This window comes from Petaurus breviceps, unplaced genomic scaffold (genome assembly GCF_028583685.1).
Source record: "Petaurus breviceps papuanus isolate PSGF00001 unplaced genomic scaffold, PetGlider_PUasm1.0 90723, whole genome shotgun sequence".
NCBI lineage: Eukaryota > Metazoa > Chordata > Mammalia > Diprotodontia > Petauridae > Petaurus > Petaurus breviceps.
In genome coordinates this window covers 1,195,943-1,216,066 of record NW_027187323.1, presented here as the reverse complement: position 1 = coordinate 1,216,066, position 20,124 = coordinate 1,195,943, and the positions used below count along the sequence as shown (strand labels likewise).

The following is a 20,124-nucleotide window of genomic DNA, read 5'->3' as shown; positions in this document are numbered from 1 at the left end:
TATCTCTCCACTGACTTTGGGTTGCCTGCAGAGATTGTGGTATTCTAAGACTTCCAATCAAACACTAAAACCAAGATAGCATAGATTTTTAAAAATGCATTTTTGTGCTAGGGAATAGCTTGGTATTATTAATCACCTTTCAATTTCTCACATGCAATTCAATTCCCTTTCTTCCTCCTCATCAATTCTAGATCCAACCAACTGTCCATCTGCAGTACATCACAGATATATATATATATATATATATGCTGATGGAATAACTCAATGAATTAGTCTTCTAACTGTATAACATAGTCTGAAAACAGGTGTTTTTTTAAATACATTTAGCATTTATCATATGGATCAGTAGGCCCATTTCTTTTGAATAGCCCTGTATCTCCTTTGAGGACCCATGTTGTTCTGGAGCTTGATAAAGTCAGCACAATGTCATCAACAAACAGAAGCATCTTCCATCTGAATTTTTTGAAAAGCATCCTCTGAGTCAATACAACAGAGTAGCAGGAAGAAGTAGAGTGAGCTGCAGCCCCATCCCCTCACCCCTACAATTTCTCCAAAAAGATCTAGAAAATACACTAGACCAAATGTTGACCAAGAAATCCAAGAAAAAAGCATACGGAGTCATTTTTCCAGCTCAAGTTGAAACAAGTAAATAGAGTGCTCTGGGGACATAGGAAATGGGGTATGGGTGGTACACCACATGGAGCATCCCAGAGCAGGATGAGTCTGCACCAGAGCAAAAAGACATCCTGGGTCCAGCAGAGAGGAGCCTAAATTTGTATAGGGCACAGGAACAAGTGCCAGTTGGCACCTCTGCTAATACTTAGTTCTCAATCATAGATCCAGGACACACTGAGGAGGGTACCTGTGCCTAAGGGTAATGTACCTTTAATGTTCTAAGGGTAAAGAGTGGGCAAAGGTTTTCAGGTGTGTTCTGATCAAGAAGCCAGCTCAGAAGCAAGTAGCATCTGTGTGGTCTGTACCCCGGGAGTGGAGTTGGGTCTCAGCTTCAACTTCTAGCTCAGTATAATAAAGCCAGTGATAGAATAACAAGGGTAGGAATCTCAGACCAAAAGGATGACTATAGTTCCATCACTGTATTAACAGAGCTTTCCAGATGGCTCACAGTTGCTGAGTTCAGAAGTAATCTCCTGAAATTCCAAAAGCAGCAAGCCCACAAGTCTATTGTTTATGCTCAAACTCAAGTCAGGAACTTGCAGAGCTCAGACCAGGAGGGTAACAATCAGACTCTGCCCTGGATCAGATGAGGATGCCAAAAGTTCACAGATTTACAGCCTGACCTAACGCTGGGATCTTGGAATAACACAACATTGAGTACCCCAAGAAAGCACCAACAGCACCAGCCCAGAAATTCCCTTTAAAAGTGTGCACAACCCTAATGTAAAACCTAAAGTCAGGAAGTAAGCTGGAAAAAAATGAGCAAACAAAAAAAAACCCTGCCATAAAAAGCTACTTTATTATGGTTACAAAAAAATATAGACCCATAAAAAGAAAATGACTACAAAACTTCAAAGAAAAACACAATTTAAGTACACAGTCAACTCAAATTCCTAGAAGAGACAAGGCAAGAGCTTTTTAAAAAGAGTTTAACAATGGTTTTTAATAAATGAAATGAGAGTTAGAGGAAAAATTTTTAAAAGGAAGGCTATGAATGAAATAAGTAGAAAGAGAATTAACAGGTCATCACAAGAGGTATAAACCCTTACCCAACAAACAAATTCTTTGAAAATCAGAATAATGACTCCATGGGATGATAAGAAAGAAAACAAAGTAAAAAAAAAATGGGAAAAAAAAAACCCAGAAGGAAATCCAAGGTATATCATGACAAAAACAACTGTCCTGGAAAACAGATCAGGGAGAAGTGAGTTAAGAATCATTGGACTACCTGAAAGTCATGGGCCCCGCCCCTCCCCAAAAGAGTCTGGAATTAGATTTCAATAAATCATGACAGAAAACTGACCAGATCATCATCATCATCATCATCTCTTTCTCCTCCTCTTCTCCTTCATCACTAGGTTTTATATAGCACTTTAAGGTTTGCAAAGTGCTTTATAAATCTTATCTTATTTTGTCCTCATAATAACCCAGGGAGGTAGGTGCTATCATTATTTTACACATGGGCAAACTGAGGCTGACAGATGTCAAGTAAGTCGCCCAGGGTGATATAACTAGAAAGTATCTGAAGCTGGATTTGAACTTAGGTCTTTTTGAATCCAGGTTCAGCACTCTATCCATTATAATACATAGCTGCCTCTAGAACCAGAAGACAAAGTGGAAATTAAAAAAATTGAACTCCAAAATGAAAAGAACATCATAGCCAAAATACAGAGATTCCAAGTCAAAAGAAAAAAATACTACAAGAAGCCAGAAAGAAAGAAGTCAAGTACCAAGGAGCTATAGCCAGGATCATATATGATTTAACAACAGCCCCAATACAGAAAACAGAGATTGGAATACAATATTCCAGAAGGCAAAGGCTATAGGCTTACAGGCCAAAATACCTTTCTTAGCAAAACTGAATATAATTCCACAATAGAAAAAATAGACCTTTAATAAAATAGAAGACTTTCAAGCATTCCCATAAAAAGACCAGAGCTGCATAGAAAATATGAAGTACAAATGCAGAAGTCAAGAAAAACATAAAAAAGTAAACATGAAAAAAGAAACATGAACAAAAAATATAAAACATTTACATTATAACATGAGATTAACGTGTCTTTTCAGAATCCTATCATCATCAGAGAACATAGAAAGAGTCTAATTAGATAGAAGGCCTAAGAGTGTTTCTAGTAGGTCTTGTTGATCTTTTTTTTTTTTTTTGGAGAGGGGAAGGTAGGGCAATTGGGGTTGACTTGCCCAAGGTCATATGGCTAGTTTTTGTGTTAAGTGTCTGAGGCCAAATTTGAACTCAGGTCCTCCTGACTCCAGGACTTGGTGCTCTATTCACTGTGCCACCTAGCCATCCCGGGTCTTGTTGATCTTAAAAGAATGGAAAGGGAGGGGAAAAGGAATACACTGGGGACGAAAGTTATGGGAACTTATGTCCCATAACTAGGGTGTGGATAGCAGGATTCTATAAAAACAAGGAAAAAGAGGTGGAGAGAACAGCTGATACCTGAATCTCACTCTCGAATGAACTGGTCAAAGGAAGGAAAAACAAACACACACAACTGGGTACAGAAATACATTTCACTCAACAGGGAAACAAGAGGAAAAGGAGAGAAGACAGAATAAGAGAGAAGGTAGATTAAGGGAAGAATTGTCCCGAGCAAGACAAACTTTAAGGATTTACATAAATATAGCTCTGTGATGGCAAAGAATGGGAAGCTGGAGAGGGTGTTCATGAATTGGGGAATGGCTGAATAAGATACACAGACATAGATACAGATACACATATATATGACAGTGTGCATATGTATGTATATACACAGTGCATGGGTATATATAGGTATATGTACATATATGCATGCTGTGTGTATATGTACATACAAGTATATACACTTGTACATGTGCATGTATTGTATATATCATATAATCATATATACTATTGTGCAGTAAGAAATTAAGAAGGGGATAGTTTCAGAAAAGCCTGGGAAGACTCATATGAATTAATACAGAGTGGAATGAGCAGAAACAAGAGAACAATTTATATAATAGCAATAATATTAAAAAGGCAAACGACTCTGAAAGACTTAGGGATTCTGATCAGTGTAATGACCAACCACACAATTCCAGAAGACTAATGATGAAACTTGCTAGCCACCTCCTGATAGAAAGGTAAAAGATTTAAGAGTACAGAATGGATTTTTTGTGGGGTGGGACATGGACAATGCAGATATTTGCTTTGCTTAACTATACATGTTTGTGACAAGGGTTTTATTTTTCTTTCTTTTTCAGTGGTGGTTGGGGGAAGGAAGAAGCGGGAGGGAGAGAAGGCAGATTTTCACTAATCATTTTTTCTTTGTAAGAAAGAAAAGCATCCTCCACTAAAGGGGTGAATGCCTTTGATAAGCACCTCCTTTTATCTTTTAAATGTCACTTGGCAATAACCAAAGTGTCATAAATAGAATCATCTTAGTTATATTTATCTTCTGGTAATGAAATTCTCTGTACTTAGTTAGGCTGATCTTTGGAAAGCAGGCTCATTCTGTCACTGAACCTTTACCTAAGTAAGTTTTTCTACCACAGCAGAACCTGCCATAGCCCAGACTCTAACTCAGTCATGAGAATTTCCCGTCACCTTCATTCCATGATGAAGCTTCAGAATAAGACTTTATGAAGCAATAATAATCAATAACCAGATTGTTCCTGTTGTCCTTTGTTCTCAAAGAGGACCACAGTGATATCACTATGGCTGATCAGACCAATATGAACTTGGAATGCTCTACCACAGGTCAGGCACAAATAGTCCATGTGAACATTTGGGGTGGAGATGTCTCTAAATTTATGCATCTAGCCTTTCTTTTGAGCTACCACAATTCTACTTCACTCATAAAACACAGTGCCTTCTTTAAAGTATGCTTGCCTAAAAGACTATTTTACAAATAACTCACGCAAGGCAGGTATTCACATGGTGGTCACAAGGGCAGTCTCAAAGTGTCTCTGAAGAACTTTGGAATCAACTGCATTACATGGGAAACACTGACAAGACTGCCCGGCATGGCATGCCCACATCAGAGTATCAATCAGATAATTTATATCCAGCTAATCAAGAGACTGCAAAACTTCCAATGGTTCTACCAATAGAAGATGATACTTTCAGGACTTGGTCATTCTTTCCCATGTGTGGTTAGTCAATAGTAGAAAGAAGAGCTATTGAATGGAAGCTCTTTACCCAAGAATGGAGAAGAGGGAGAAAGACCCAATGCAGGTTTAGCATCCACCCAACACTATCTCAGTACCTAATGTAACAGTTCCTATACCTGTGGTGGTGCTGACTCCTCCTCATGGTCACTCCCAGGACGGCAATCATTATGACGGTAAAGCAAACAATCCCTACGATGATCACATGCTGGTAGTTACTCAGCACATCAGTTCTGAAGAGTTCAGTGGGCTTTAGTGCTTGAGGATAGACACAAACAGTAAAGAGAACGGGTGTTACACACTTAAGACTCGCTCTTCCCCAAAAATCATACTCTTTGCTTGCTATGAGTTCAGACACTGATGTTTCTGAGGCAATTCAGCAAATATTTAATGAGTAGCTAGGAACAGGTAGGCTGACTTCCACCCCAGATTAAGTTATTAGAACAGTGGTTCTTGACCAGTTTCAGACCTAAAGTCTAATACTTCTTACTCATCTCCAAAGTGTGGGTTAGAAGTAGAAAGGAAAGGGGGGAAAAGAGCTTTAATTTTATACTCACACTAGAATTTTCTTCATCAGCAATGTCATCTTTTCTTAATGGCTTGCTAGGCTGCTCAAGCCTTCCCACAGACTTATAATCTTGTACTCTCTGGCACTGGTCACTCTGTTCCTAACAGGGCTGTGTCTAAATATTCTTAAATCTATGGCATTAAGATTTCTGTATTTCTTACCATGCCCATCTGTAACTTCTCCTTTCTTCAGTCATAATTTAATATTACTTGGTCTATGGACAGTGCTATTAACCAGCAAGGAAAAGAGATCTTGCTGTGTTCATAAGTGGTCATTTAGCCTCTGTCTGAAGACCTCCACAGAAAGGGAATCAGTGTTTCCCAAGGTAACTCATTCTACTGTAATAGCTCTACTGGTTAAAAGGTCGGCACATCAACCTAAATCTATTCATTTGTAATTTCTACCCATTCATGCCAACTCTGGCCTACAAAATCATGCAAAAGGATTCTATAATCACTCTTCCATGTGATTACCCTTTTCAAATATTTAAAGACAGCTATCAAATCCCCCCTAAATCTTCTCTTCTCCAGGCAAAAATGTCCCCATTTCTTGTAACAGATTCTCAAATGACATGATTTCAAGGTCTTTCACCATCCTGGTTGTGTGTCTCTAGGCACTTCCTCAGCTTATCAATGTCCTTCCTAAAATGTGGTACCCAGAATGGAAAAATATTCAAAATGTGACTTCACCAGGGTAGAGCAGAACTATCACCCACCCTCCACACTCCACTGCCTAGTCCTTGACCCTAGGCTTATCTCAATGCAGCCTGAGACTGTATTTGTTTTTTTGGCTGCCATGTCACACTGTTGTCTCATATTGAGTTTATCATCCTCTAAAACCCCCAAAACTTCTTCAAACTGTTATCCAGTCATGTGATTTCCATCTTATGCTTATGAAACATTTTTTTTTTAATAATACCTACAGTGCCTACCTCACGGGGTGGTTGTAAAGATCAAATGAGGGAATATGTATGACTTATTTTGCCAATTTTCAAATGCTACATAAATGTCAACCATTATTGTTAATCATAGTAAACACTTTCCATGAGAGGTCCTACATTGTCCATCTTTCCCATCTTTTCCCCCTGCCACTCACTGGCCCAACAGTTTTTCCCAACACAGTAGGCAATACAGCAGTGTGGCTGACTGGCCAAATTCTATCCCTTATCCCCCGGGCTCCTGCCCCTGAAAAGAAGCTCTCCCCATGACCAAGCTTTCACATACTTGTGGGCTTAGCTGGGACTACTCGCAGCATGGTTGTCTTCTTGTAAATACTGTTCTCTTTGTGGACCTGGATCTCACAAGTGTAGACACCTTGATCAGCCTCTCTCACATCCTGCAGCAAAATGGAGCCATCACTGTCTGAGATTTTCCCCACTAAGTGCACACGGTCCTTGAAGTTCCCCACAGGCACACTGAGGTTGGCAAAGTAGTACAGCACAAACTCCCCCTAGAAGGTGATGCAGAGTCAGAGAAAGTTAAGAGAAGAGCTGTGCCAAGATGGGGCTTGGGGGGCACAGATGCCTGTTGCTGTCTATGGATAACCAATCATTATCATCAGAAAGCCTTTATTATACAATTGGCTCTGTCCAGAATCCAGCACTGGAATAGACCTCTGCCCCTGCCCATCAGCTACCTATAGTCTAAGACAATAGATGACATCCTCTGGTGAAGCAGGTGCATAACCACTGCAATGCTAGCTTCTGCTCTGGAAGTCTAAAATGCAGTTCTCTTTGCTGGAGGGTTTCCCCAAAATATCCCCACCCCACTTTGTGTCTTGTAATCTGACAGTCCTCTAGCAGTCAAGTCAGATCACTCTTCCTACTGGATAAGAAAGTGAGGCACAGAGAGAACATGAGGAGTGCAACTCAGGACCCCTGAGCATCATCAGGCCATCCCAAACCTCATCCCTCTTCTGCTGAACTGTTTTCACAGAACCCTGGGCCCTCTGCACAAAGCGACCATGGTGGTTATGGGAGAAAATGCCCACGCTATTACTCCAAAGGACTGACTGGGGATAAAACATGATTTCCAGTTCTGTGGAGAGAGCTGATGATCTTGAGGGGCAAAGTGAGAAATGTATTTTTGGACAAGGCCAATGCACGAATGTGTTTTGCTTAACTGTGCTTATCTATTATAAAGGAAGGTTTAAAAATGTTTTTGGCTGAGGAGTATTGGGGGCGGGAAGTGGTACTAGTGATAGTCTTGCCAAAACAACAAAAAAAAAAGAGTTTTGATGAAGTATTTTTTTTTTAAAGCAATCAGGGTTAAGTAACTTGCTTAAGGTTACACGGCCAGTTATTTCTGGGTGTGGTGCTAAGTGTCGGAGCCCGGATTCGATCCCAGGTCATCCTGACACTGGAGCCAGTGCTCTTACTCGCTGGGCCACCTGGCCACCCCGATGAAGTATTTTTAAAAACAAGCAGAAGAGAACATAAAGTAGCTAGAGGAAGACACAGACAAGCAAATTGCTTTGAAACTAGTATGTTGAATTCATTTTATACTTTTAAAAAAGTCATACATAATAGAGATCAAAGGTTTCCTATACAATCTTAGAACCTTAGGGTCATATATTTAGAGCTGAAAAGAACTATAAAACCATTGAGTCCAACCCCTTCATTTTAGAGATGAGGAAACTGAGGTACAAAAAAAGATAAAGTGACTTGCCCAGGGTCACACAGCAAATAAGTATCTGAAGCAGGTCTTCCAGACTCCAAATCCACTGCCCTGTACGCTACACCACACAGTCTCTACTCTATCTATAGAAATGTACATGTTTATTGGTGTTTCTCAAGTTAAGAATAACCAAAAAGAAAATGCTTATGCTAATGAGTCACCTGGGACGGGGTGACTGTTCCTCCTAAGCCAGCAGAAGGGTCTTCTGATCAGAAGGAAGGCTGCACACACCAGGCTGCAAGCCTGCCTTTCTCATTTTTACCATTCACCCCAAGTCTGTAGGAACCTGTGTACACAAATCATGCCAACATCTGCTCCAACTAGGATCTATAAATTCACCCTTATATACCTCCCAACATATGCGGGCACACACACACACACGCACACACACATACACAAACACACACCAAAATCTCTCCCTCCCCCCCCCAAAAAAAATGGTCCCACTCTTCTAAAAAGAAAATCCAAGGGAAAAGATGAAGACAAGACACCCTGCAGCCATGACCTCTACCTTGTGGTTTTCTTTTAAAAATATGCATATGTCACAAGAATCTTGTGTCATAAATTTGGTCCCTAATACGACTTTCCCCAGAGTGGTCACTGACTTAATTAGGAAATTCTGCATTTGTGAGTTCTGTCAATAAACTTAAATCGCTAAGGTATCCCCTGAAAGAAGGGAAGGGAAAAAAGATCTATTAAGCTCCTATTAGGCACCAGGCACTATGCTAAGCACTTTGCAAATATTCTCTCACTTGACATTTATGACCACCCTGGGAGGTAGGTGTTATTATTATTCCCATTTTACAGTTGAGGAAACTGAGATTAAATGACTTCCCAAGGTCATACTCAGGCCAAATTTAAACTCAGGACTTCCTGATCAGGCCCAGCACTCTATCCACTCTATCCACTGCACCACCTGGAAAGGCTATTCTATTAGTCAGACTACAATGATTTTCCCTTTCCTGTCTGGGAGACCATGTCACTCTAGAAATTGGGAGCCATCTTCCTAAGCAACTGGACTCTGTAATCCATTTTCCTGTCCCCACTGCTCTGTAACCATCAGCCAGAGGAATCCCTATCAGACACTACTTCCCCCTTTTCCTTACCTCGGCCCGCTCCTGCTCTCCTGCAGAGAACATCCAGTGCACTTTAGTCACTTGTTTCTTCCCAGCGCTCGGTAAAACACAGTCCAGTAGAGCCGAACCACCCACATGTGCCATCAGTTCAGGGGAAGAAAGAACCATGTCAGCTAGACCCCAGACAGAACCTAAAAAATTCCGGAGCAAGGAGAAAAAAGATTAAATGGATAACCTTTTTTTTTGTCTTTTTGGAGGGGGGAAGGCAGGGCAATTGAGGTTAAGTGACTTGCCCAAGGTCACACAATTAGTAAGTGTTTAGTGTCTGAGGCCAGATTTGAACTCAGGTCCTCCTGACTCCAAGGTTGGCCATCTAGCTGCCCCTTAAATGGACAACTTAATCTAGAGAAATAATGGTTTGTACACTATACCTCCCAAAAAGAGTTGTCTCTCACCTAAAACAAAAATGGGGCCAACAAGGTTAAGTGAGATACTTTCCAACACACATTTGTTAAGTGCCTACTATGTGCTAGATAGTGTGATATGCACCAGAGTGCTGAGCCTGGAGTCAGGGGATTCTTGAATTCAAATCCAGCTTCAGATACTTACTAGCTGTGTAATATGGGCAAGTCACTTGTCTCGGTCAGTCTCCTCTACTACAAAAGACCTCAGAGGGCTCTTGTGAGGATCAAGTGAGGTGATTTGGTAAAACACGGTGCTGGCATACAGTAAGCACTATATAAATATTAATTCCCCTCCCTCACCTACCCCTGCTCCCAAGGAACTGGCAATCTAATGGAGGAACATCAAAACCATCTGGTACTGTTTCAAGAATAGAAAGATCAATGGAACAGACTAGGCATGGGAGATTCCAAAACAATAGAAATCATTAACCCTGTGTTTGATGAAGGGAAAAACAGAAGTTACTTAGGGAAAACCCTTCCTATTTGATAATAAATGCTAAAACCGGAAAGCAGTCTGGTAGGAAATAGGCTTAGAGGGGCGGCCAGGTAGCACAGCGAGTAAGAGCACCGGCTCCAGTGTCAGAACGACCTGGAGATCGAATCCCGGGCTCAGACACTTAGCACCCACCCAGAAACACCTGGCCGTGTAACCTTGAGCAAGTTACTTAACCCCAATTGCTTAGGGGCGGCCAGGTGGCTCAGCGAGTAAGAGCACCGTCTCCAGTGTTGGGATGACCTGGAGATCAAATCCCAGGCTCAGACACTTAGCACCACACCCAGAAATAACTGGCCGTGTAACCTTGAGCAAGTTACTTAACCCTGATTGCTTAAAAAAAAAAAAAAGAAAATAGGCTTAGATGAACATCTTATACCAATACATTCTAAATGGGTACATAAACTTAATACGAAAGCTCATATAATAAAAAAATTTAGAAGAGAAACAAATCATATGACTCTCACAGCTAAGAGTAGGAGATGTATTCTTAATCAAACAATAGACTGGCAATTACAAAAGATAAAATAGATAACTTTGATTATTTAAAACTGAAAGGCTTCTGCACAGACAACATTAATGCATCTACAATAAGAAGGGAAGTGGTTGAACGGGAAAAAAAATCTTTGTATCAAAGTGACCAAAATGTTTATGCCCTTTGAACCAGAGACTCCATTACTGGGATTATACTCCAAGGAAGCCATTGATAAGAAAAAAAAAGTCCCCATATACTCCAAAATATTTATAGTAGCACTTTTTGTGGTAGCTAAGAATTGCAAACAAAGTAGATGCCCATCAATTGGGAAACTGGGGAATAACCACAAATTGTGGTACATGAATGTAATGGAATATTATTGTGCTATAAGAAAGGATGTGTGTGCTAAATACAGAGAAGCATGGAAAGATTTATAAGAATTGATACAGAGTGAAGGAAGTAGAGCCAAGAAAACAACATAGTAACTTTAAAGTAAAAACAATACATACAGGAACAGATAAAACAAGGACACACCAAAAAATCAAAAGTAAACTTAAAAAATTATAAAGATCAAATGGGACACAAATGAAGAGATATGTGAGGATGTGCCCAAACTACCCCTTTGTGGAGGTGGGAGGTCTACAGGTATCACACATTACACATTGGACTTTCTCTGTTTCTTTCAGTTTTTTCAGTCAAGTGTACAGACTTTTTCTCCTCTCCAAAAAAATGCTATTTGACATATGAGAAGGTTCTCTGGGAAGGAGAAATAAAAGATACATGGTATGCTATGGTGATGTCAGAAACAGAAGATATCAATAAAAACTTATTTAAAAAATTTAAAGTCAGATAAGGGAAAAAAATCTAATGGGGGAGACAACAAGCAAATAACTGTACAAACAAGCTATGTAAAGGATAAATAGAAAATAATCATCTGAGTAAAGGCACTAGAATTAAAAGGAGTTAAGAACTGCTTCTTGTAGAAGGTAGTCATCCAACCTGGGTTAAGTGAGAAGAAATATGTCACAATATTTATACAAGCACTGTGCTTGTGCCTTTCCTACACACTTACGTAATATTTCACATTAATTATTTACAGGTTATTTATATTAGTTATGCAATATTTAATATTAAATGCTTATATGTTATTTATATTTATATTCTATGTACCTACAAGCTTCAACAAGGCAGGTTATAGGTTTAAGCTAACCATGCTGTATCCCCAGTACCTAACACATGCTCTGCACACAGCAGGTATTTAAAAAGGTTTGATGGACTTGAATAAATCATAAAATTCCAACTACTGAACTTGCATAATAAAAACACTAGCTGCTGCCCTTAAACACTGTCTCATCCCTTGCGTGAGCTAAAAGAAACAGGGGAAACCCAACTTTCTGATCACCTACTTGTACGACCACATCTAATAAACAGGAAGTGGAAAATTACAACTCTTGCACTTGGGCAAAAAGCCACTGGTTCCTTAATCTAAAAAGCCAAATCACAGGGGTTTTTTGTTTTTTATTTTTTTTAATCCCTATTCTTTTAAAAAATTATAAGACTTGCTAGCTGATTCTGGCTTCAGGACAGATCATAGGACTCCCTGCTACTTGGCCAAGCATACATCCTCCTCCCTTGACTCAGCCTTTTGTTTACCCTCTTCTGCCCATCTCCTTCCCTCAGCCACTGACTTCCCAGCTGGTGGGCCCTTCCAACAGTCTGCTGTCTTCCCCCTATGGGCATCTGAAACTGCACAAATCATCTCAAGGCTAATGACAGACAACCCCATTAGACAGATGATTATTTCAGATTTCACAGCCCAATATCTCTACAAATGAATACAAGTCAGGGAAGAATTGCAAAGGAGGGAAAAGAGAGATAACACAGGCACAGAGACATATAGGCTCTAACTAGATACAGATCCTGCTCAGTTCAGCTCAAAGAAAAGTCAAGCAAAGCCACATGAGAATAAACAAAATCAATATGCCAATCTTTTTATCTGAGCTCTTTTCCCTGAGAAGAGATATTTAACTTCCTTCCCAGTAGTAGGGATAGAAGGATTTATTTTGATAGAAGGACAGAAGGAATTATTTTGAAAGGAAACAAGTATCTCCAAAAAATACCCAGTAGGAAAGGTACCGCCCTTCAAGCTAACCAGCTGGTTAACATTTGGAATGATTTTGAGAAGAGCAAGTACAAGAGTAGATGCTTCTAAAGCAAATATCTAAGAAGCTAATTTTTAATACTGCTTTTAAGGGAATGGTCGATAGTTACAGTATCAAATTCAAACAGAAATAGAAGTTACTGAACTAATTCTCCTTGCATTTCTTGATCAATCCTTGCTGTAGATGTTGTTCGAGAGCTGGGCTTTGCTGTTCCCTCCCCCTTGGCCATCTTCAAAAGTGGCCTATCTGAAGCATTTAAGTGAAAATCCACCAAAGGCAGGAGAAAAGGCAGAGACAAAACTTGAGACTGGAGGATGAACCCTTAAAGAAAAATAGCAGTTTTACAGAGAAAGTAAGCAGCTGTAGAGAAAAAGATATTTCTCACATTGGATGGGGGAAACCTCCCCAATATCAGGCTAGGCAAAACCAGGACACTAGGCATAATTTCTTAGGGTCCAGGCCATTACTCCTCCATGCCCAGCCAAAGTAGTGTGCAAAAGCTTCAGGTTATCCCACAGGTCACTGGGAACACATTCAAATGCCCTCCTAGATCCATTTCCCTGACACACACATTCTCCAAGACGCAGCCTTTGTGTTTGGATGTGGTTGTGCCTCACATCCACAGGTAAAGGTCTCTGCACACTAAGTCAGATAATGACTTAGTTTTTACAGCTTCAGAAAGCAAGACTCATTCATTCATATTCATACACACATACACACACACACACACACACACACACTTTCTCTCTCTCTCTCTCTCTCTCTCTCTCTCAAGACCTGGGCATCAAGGAGAGTGAAGCAAAGGCATTCTCTCTCCTTGCAAAGCCATGAAGCAAACAGAAAAAGAGGAATGAAAAAGGAAGAAAAGATAAAGATGAAGACTAATGGAACCCAAGGTCTCTCACCTACACCATCTCTAAAACCATTTTTAGAGATCAGATTTAAGTATCCTCTCTGGCCTATACTTTTGAAAAAAAATTAGACTGTCAAAGCTTAAAAATTAGCCCTTTAAAAAACAAAAATAATAATGCTTATATGTGTATACGTAAGAGATTTAAGTTTACAAATCACTTTCTCCAAATAACCTTGAAAAATAAGTAATTTAAGAATTATTATTTCCATTTACAGATAAGAAAACCAAAGCTCAAAAAGGTTAAATGATTTATCCAAAGTCACATTAATAAGTATAAGAGCAAGTATTCAAACTTAGGTCTGCTGACAGCAAGACTAGCATAGCTTCCCCTGTATATATATAAAATATCATTCCATCTCTCTGAATATGATAATGAAAATGTCATATAATGAGGTCCCAGAATATCCAATAAGAAGCAGGCCAATCTACTCTTCGTGGAATAGAGACTGAGACATTATTCCAAAAAAGAACCAGTCCAATGTATTTTAAGACAGATTTTTCAACAAAATTACAAAGAGCAAAATTGTTGGTTCCTTCTCAAAACACAAGGAGAACTGAAAACAAAACTGGTTTCAGAAGAAATTGAACAAGACATATAAGAAATGGAGTATCACATTAATACCCTTTGCCTTTGCTTACCCAGCAACGTACATATGAGTTTAAGTTCCAATGGATAAAACATTCTGCTGTCTTTTTCCAACCTTCAAAATAAAAACAAAGACAAAAAGTTTAAAGTTGATTTCAAGAGAACATACAATCAATTGTATATTGACGACCCTATTCAACTGCAATCGAAAGTAGCCTAAAAATTTCACATTTGAAAGCACTGACTACATAGCCTTGAAATTCTCATGTCTTCTCAAATTAAATGGAAACTTTATTTAAGCATCGTGAAAAGGTGAGCAATAGAGTGCCAACTTTGGATTCAAGAAGACTTGGGTTCAAATTCTCCCTCAGTCACATGGCTGTGTGCCCATGAACAAGCCATTTGGCCAAAGATGAGTTGCCGGGGCGGCCAGGTGGCTCAGCGAGTAAGAGCACCGGCTCCAGTGTCGGGATGACCTGGATCAAATCCGGCCTCAGATACTCAGCACCACACCCAGAAATAACTGGCCGTGTAACCTTGAGCAAGTTACTTAACCCCAATTGCTTAAAAAAAAAATGAGTTGCCAATCTACAGGGACAGAAGAGTCGCCATACTGGAAGTTCCCTACATTTATGAAATTACAAGTCTAGATCCTCCTCTACTCCCATGCCCCCTTTACTAAAATCAAAGAAGAATGGGTAGGGCATGTGAACAAAGATGGAGGAGGAGAAGGACAAAGAAGGACAAAAGTACTTATTCAATGAATTCCATTCATGTAACAGGTGCAGTTACATGAGGAGGCTGGGGCAATTTGTTACAAGGGACTGGTGATGGAAGAGAGGAAATTAATCAGGGAACAGACAGAAGGTAGATAAAGTCTAGAACATCCAAATCAGCAATGCAGAGTAGCTTCATCCTACCTACCAGCTCCTCTGGAGGGACTCAGGTCCTAAGAGGATGATTCCTCTGCACCAGGGGTGGGGAATCTGCAGTCTCAAGGCCACATGTAGCCCTGTAGGTCCTTAAGTATGGCTCTTTGACTTCACCCAACAAATCCCCTTAATAAAAGGATTTATTGGGCGGCTAGGTGGCGCAGTGAATAGAGCACTGGCCCTGGAGTCAGGAGGACCTGAGTTCAAATCCAGCCTCAGACACTTGACACACTTACTAGCCATGTGACTTTGGGCAAGTCACTTAACCCCAATTGCCCTCAAAAAAAAAAAAGATTGCAGGAATACATTATAAACTGTATATTGTCCTCTTATTTTTTGGGCAGCTAGGTGGAGCATCGGCCCTGGAGTAAGGAGGACCTGCGTTCAAATCCGGCCTGACACAACACAAAAACTAGCCGTGTGACCTTGGGCAAGTCACTTAGCCCTAATTGCCCTACCTTCCCCCCCTCCAAAAAGCAAAAAATAAAAGGATTTATTCTGTAAAACCTGGACTTACTCAAAAGGCTCAAACCCAACAATCTAGAAGGCCATATGTGGCCTGGAGGCCACAGGTTCCCCCACCCCTCCTCTACACCATTCAGCTTCACATGAGGCTATTGGTCTCAGTCAGGTCTATTTTCTATTTCTCACAATGGAAGGGCAGGTCATCCCCTTCCAGAAGAAGGAAAACACACCACATAAATAAGGTAAGAGGAAAGGATTTATGAAGATACAAGAACATCTGCACATAGAGCATCCCATAAGCATCTCAAACTCAAAACACCAAACAAATGTCTTGCTCCCACTAAACTTCATCCCTCTCCTTTTAGTCTCCCTGGTTCACAGTCTAGGCATCATCCTTAATTTTTCTGCCTCACTCACTCCACATCTCCTCAGTCACCAAATCTTATTTCCTCTGCCTCCACAGTATCTCTCATAGCCCTGGATTACCACCCTAATCCAAGCCCTCACCACCTCTCAGCTAAATGATTAAAAGTCTTGAAATTGGTTTCCTTGAAACCAATCTCTCCCCTCTCCAGTCTAACCTCCACACAGCTGCCAAGCTGATATTCCTAGCACACAGATCTGATCATGTGACCACCACCCCCAAACCCCATCCCCAGCTTGAAAAGTTTCAGGGGCTTCTTACTGGTTCTAGGATAAAATACAAATTCCTCTTGTTTGGCACTTAAAGCTGTTCCTAACTCATCTTGACTTATTTACATGACTTTTCAGGTGCTCTATATTTCAGCTAAATTGGCTTTTTTGTTTTCTCTTATACTAATATGAAATCTGAGTCTCTCAATATTAATTTTCCTCCCAAGGGCGGCTAGGTGGCACAGTGAGTAAAGCACCAGCCCCAAAGTCAGAGGACCCCAGTTCGGTTCCCGGCCTCAGACACTTAACACCCACACAAAAAAAACTAGCCATGTAACCTTGGGCAAGTTACTTAACCCCAACTGCCTTCCAAAAGGCAAAAAATTAAAAAAATAATTTTCCTCCCAAGACCATTTAATAATACAGAAACTTCTTTTGCTTTTGATCTGAACTTGTGATTTTATCTGTAGGGAACTCTCTATTCATAAATTCTCATTAATAATGCAGAAGAGCAACTTGTCTGCCACTTTTTACAGTTGTAGAGAATTGTTTGGGACATTGAGAGGTTGAGAGACTTGCCAACAGTCACAGAGCTAATATGTATCAGAGGCAAGACTTGAATCCAGGATCTAAGGCCAGACCCTCTATCCACTACATCAAGTCTGCCTCAAATAGATTACAACTGTGGAAATAAAGACATTACACAAGGACAAAATCCATTTTAAATTCATCGGACAACTGTGTTAAGTTAACATATGCAGCTTTTGCTTAAAATTAATAAGTAAATAACAGAAGCTTTCAGCTACGTGCACAATAATTTTTGTCCCTCTTTTCTGTTTCCTGTAAATTGTTTTCATTTGGTTTGCCTCTTTCTTCTTTTATTATTGTTTCTGTATTTCAATAATACAAATCAAGGGTTGTTAAAACAAAACTCATTAAATAAAAATATTTCTAAAACAAATTACAAAATATTAAAAAAATTATAATAAAGAAGTTCATTATGAGAACAGCATAGAAAACAAGAGGAAAGCAGTTTATTTCCATGGGTGTCTTTAAATCAGATTCATAGAGTCATCATCAAGAACATACAGAAAAGTCCTATGGATCGTAAGCCAAAGTGATCAGACTTGTGTTTGTAAATTTTAGGAAGAGGATGGCAGGGGTGGGGAAGTATGAATTACAGGAACATGAGAATTTAAAAATGAAAGCAGTAGAAATCTTATGACGTAACTAGTGATTGCATTGATTCAGACACGCTAAGAGTCATGTTAAATTCCCCAAAATTCTAAGTACATACAGCAACAGCTAGACACAAGGTTGGTCAGCAAGGTGGATATCAGTTCAGCAATCAATTCTTATACCATCCATCAGATAAAATCTTAAATATCAGATTTGTATTATTCGAGCTAATGATGACTCATCTAGATATCAGACTTAAACTGAAACCATCAATGTGGACACTTCTTAGAACTAGCAGTTTCAAAAGGAAACCAAGGACAGACAGATGGCCCTGAATCTAGCAGCCAATCCTATGTTACTTAGTTACACCCAAAACAAAAGGGGGAAGCCGTCCTTTATAAGAATCTAATACACCTACGATATTTTCAGGAAATTGTCCTACTTTCTCTAAGGACTATGAGATAGTGTTGCTGATCTTCATCGACAGAGTTAAGTTTTTAAACCTAGAGTTCACTATACAGATGAAATCTGATTTTTTTTAAGTGATTTACTTAAGAAGACAAAAAGACAGGTTCACAGAATCACATTGCTAAAAATGACCTCACGGGTCATCTCATCAAACTTATACCTGAACAAAAGGCCTCTTACAATATATTCATATGGTTATCAAGTCTCTGCTTAAAGATCTCCAGCAAATGAGAATCTAGTACTTCCCAAAGTGGCCCATTCTACTTTAGGATATCTCCTACCAGTATGAAGTTTCTTCTTACATTAACACTAAATCTGTGTCTTTCACTTCCACCCAGTGCTACCCTCTGGAATGACACAGAACAACTCCATGCCACTGCTCTTTTATATAATAGCACCTGAAAAGTGCAATCATATATCCCCCAAGCCATCTTTATTATCCAAGCTAAAATCTCCAGTTTCTGCAACTGATCCTCACACAGACTGTCCTCACCATTCTAATGACCCCTTTCCCTTCTTGACACACTTTAGACTGCTTATGTATTTCCTAAAATGTGCTGCTTGGAAGTGAGTGAAATATCCAAAATGTGACCTGGCCAAGGCAGAGAAGACAGAATAGTCATCTGTCTCATCTAGGACATTCTCTCTCTTAATGCAGCCGAAGACCACATTGGCTTCTTGGCTGCGAGATTAAACTACTGACTTTTGCTGAGCTTGAGAGGGCTCTAAATTCCCAGATTTTTTCAGATGCACATCCTCTATCCATGCTTCCCCTATCATGTACCTGTGAGCTTGATTTTTAAACTCCAAGTTTAAGATTTTACCATTAAATTTCATCTTATTAATATGTGGCTCAATGTTGTATCTTGTCAAGATCTTTTTGATTCTTGACTTTGTTATTTAACTCTTGCTATCCTTCCCAGATCTGTCATTTACAAATATGATAAGCAAACCATCTGTGCTTTATCTAGATATGTGATAAAAAAATATTATAAATAGCAAAGGTCCCTGGTTGGGGCACTCAATTCCCAAGCTGACATCAGGGCATTACCACCTACTCTTTAGGTCTAGCCATTTGGGAAGCTACACAATTACCTGAACTGTCTGATCCACACCTCTCTATCTCTTCCAGAAGGATAATATGGGATTTTATCAACTGCTTTGCAAGAATCTAAGTAAACTCTATCTACATCATTCCTCTAATTATAGTGATCCTATCGATCAATTTTTAACTACTGGCTCTTTCTCTGCTATCTACCAACATACCCAGATCTCCTCCCATCCAAAAACCTTTCACCTGACCCTCACGCAATTATCTTCTGTCTCCTCATTTTCACAACCAAACTTCTAGAAAGAAATTGTCTTACATTAATATTGTCCACTTTCTTATATCCTGTTCAGTTTTCAACTTTTGTTAACATGACTTATGACCCTATCCCTCAACTTAAACTTATCTCTCCCAACGTTATACACAATTCAACTGCTAAATCCCATAACCTTTTCTCAGTCCTCTCTCTAACTTCTCAGAAACTTCTAACCCTTTAAACTAGCCCCTCATTCTGGATACTCTCTCTCACCCTTTGGCTTCTAGGACACTGCTTTGCTCTGCCCACCTTTTTCCCCCTTCTACCTGTCTTAGCAAGCCTTCTCAGTTTCTATGTTCCACCTCCTATGTGTTCATGTCTACTGTTCTGGGCCCTCTTCTCTCTGAACTCTCACTGGTGATCTCACCATCTCCCAAGGTTCAATTATTAGCTCTAAATAACTGATCACAAATACACATATCTAGCCTTCACCTCTCATGAGCTCCAGGCCCATCACCAACTACTCATTGAACATCTGCACATATAGCATCCCGTAAGCATCTCAAACTCAAAACACCAAACAAATGCCTTGCTCCTACTAAACTTCATCCCTCTCCTTTTAGTCTCCCTGGTTCACAGTCTAGGCATCATCCTTAGACATAGAGCATCCTATCTCACTCACTCCACATATCCTCAGTTATCAAGTCTTATTGCCTCTGCCTCCACAGCATCTCACCACGACTCTCATAGCCCTGGATTACCACCTTAATCCAAGCCCTCACCACCTCTCAGTTAGATGATTAAATTGTTCTTGAATTTCCTTGAAACCAATCTCTCCCCTCTCCAGTCTAACCTCCACACAGCCGCCAAGCTGATATTCCTAGCACACAGATCTGATCATGTGACCACC

The 20,124-nt window shown here is 39.9% G+C and overlaps 1 protein-coding gene across 2 annotated transcripts in view; it reads right to left on the bottom strand.

Moving 5' to 3' along the window:
* Positions 1-20,124, bottom strand: part of JAML (junction adhesion molecule like) — a 33,167-nt gene that overhangs the window by 10,860 nt on the left and 2,183 nt on the right. Inside the window, exons 2-5 of one of the 2 annotated variants that reach the window (XM_069066681.1) lie at positions 14,287-14,348; positions 9,171-9,331; positions 6,613-6,838; positions 4,941-5,079 (exon numbers count right to left, since the gene is read on the bottom strand). In XM_069066681.1, the coding sequence (XP_068922782.1) occupies positions 4,941-5,079; positions 6,613-6,838; positions 9,171-9,331; positions 14,287-14,329 (569 nt within the window). In that variant the 5' untranslated portion in view covers positions 14,330-14,348. The remainder of the gene's footprint in view (positions 1-4,940; positions 5,080-6,612; positions 6,839-9,170; positions 9,332-14,286; positions 14,349-20,124) is intronic. The other variant, XM_069066682.1, reaches the window with a different exon arrangement.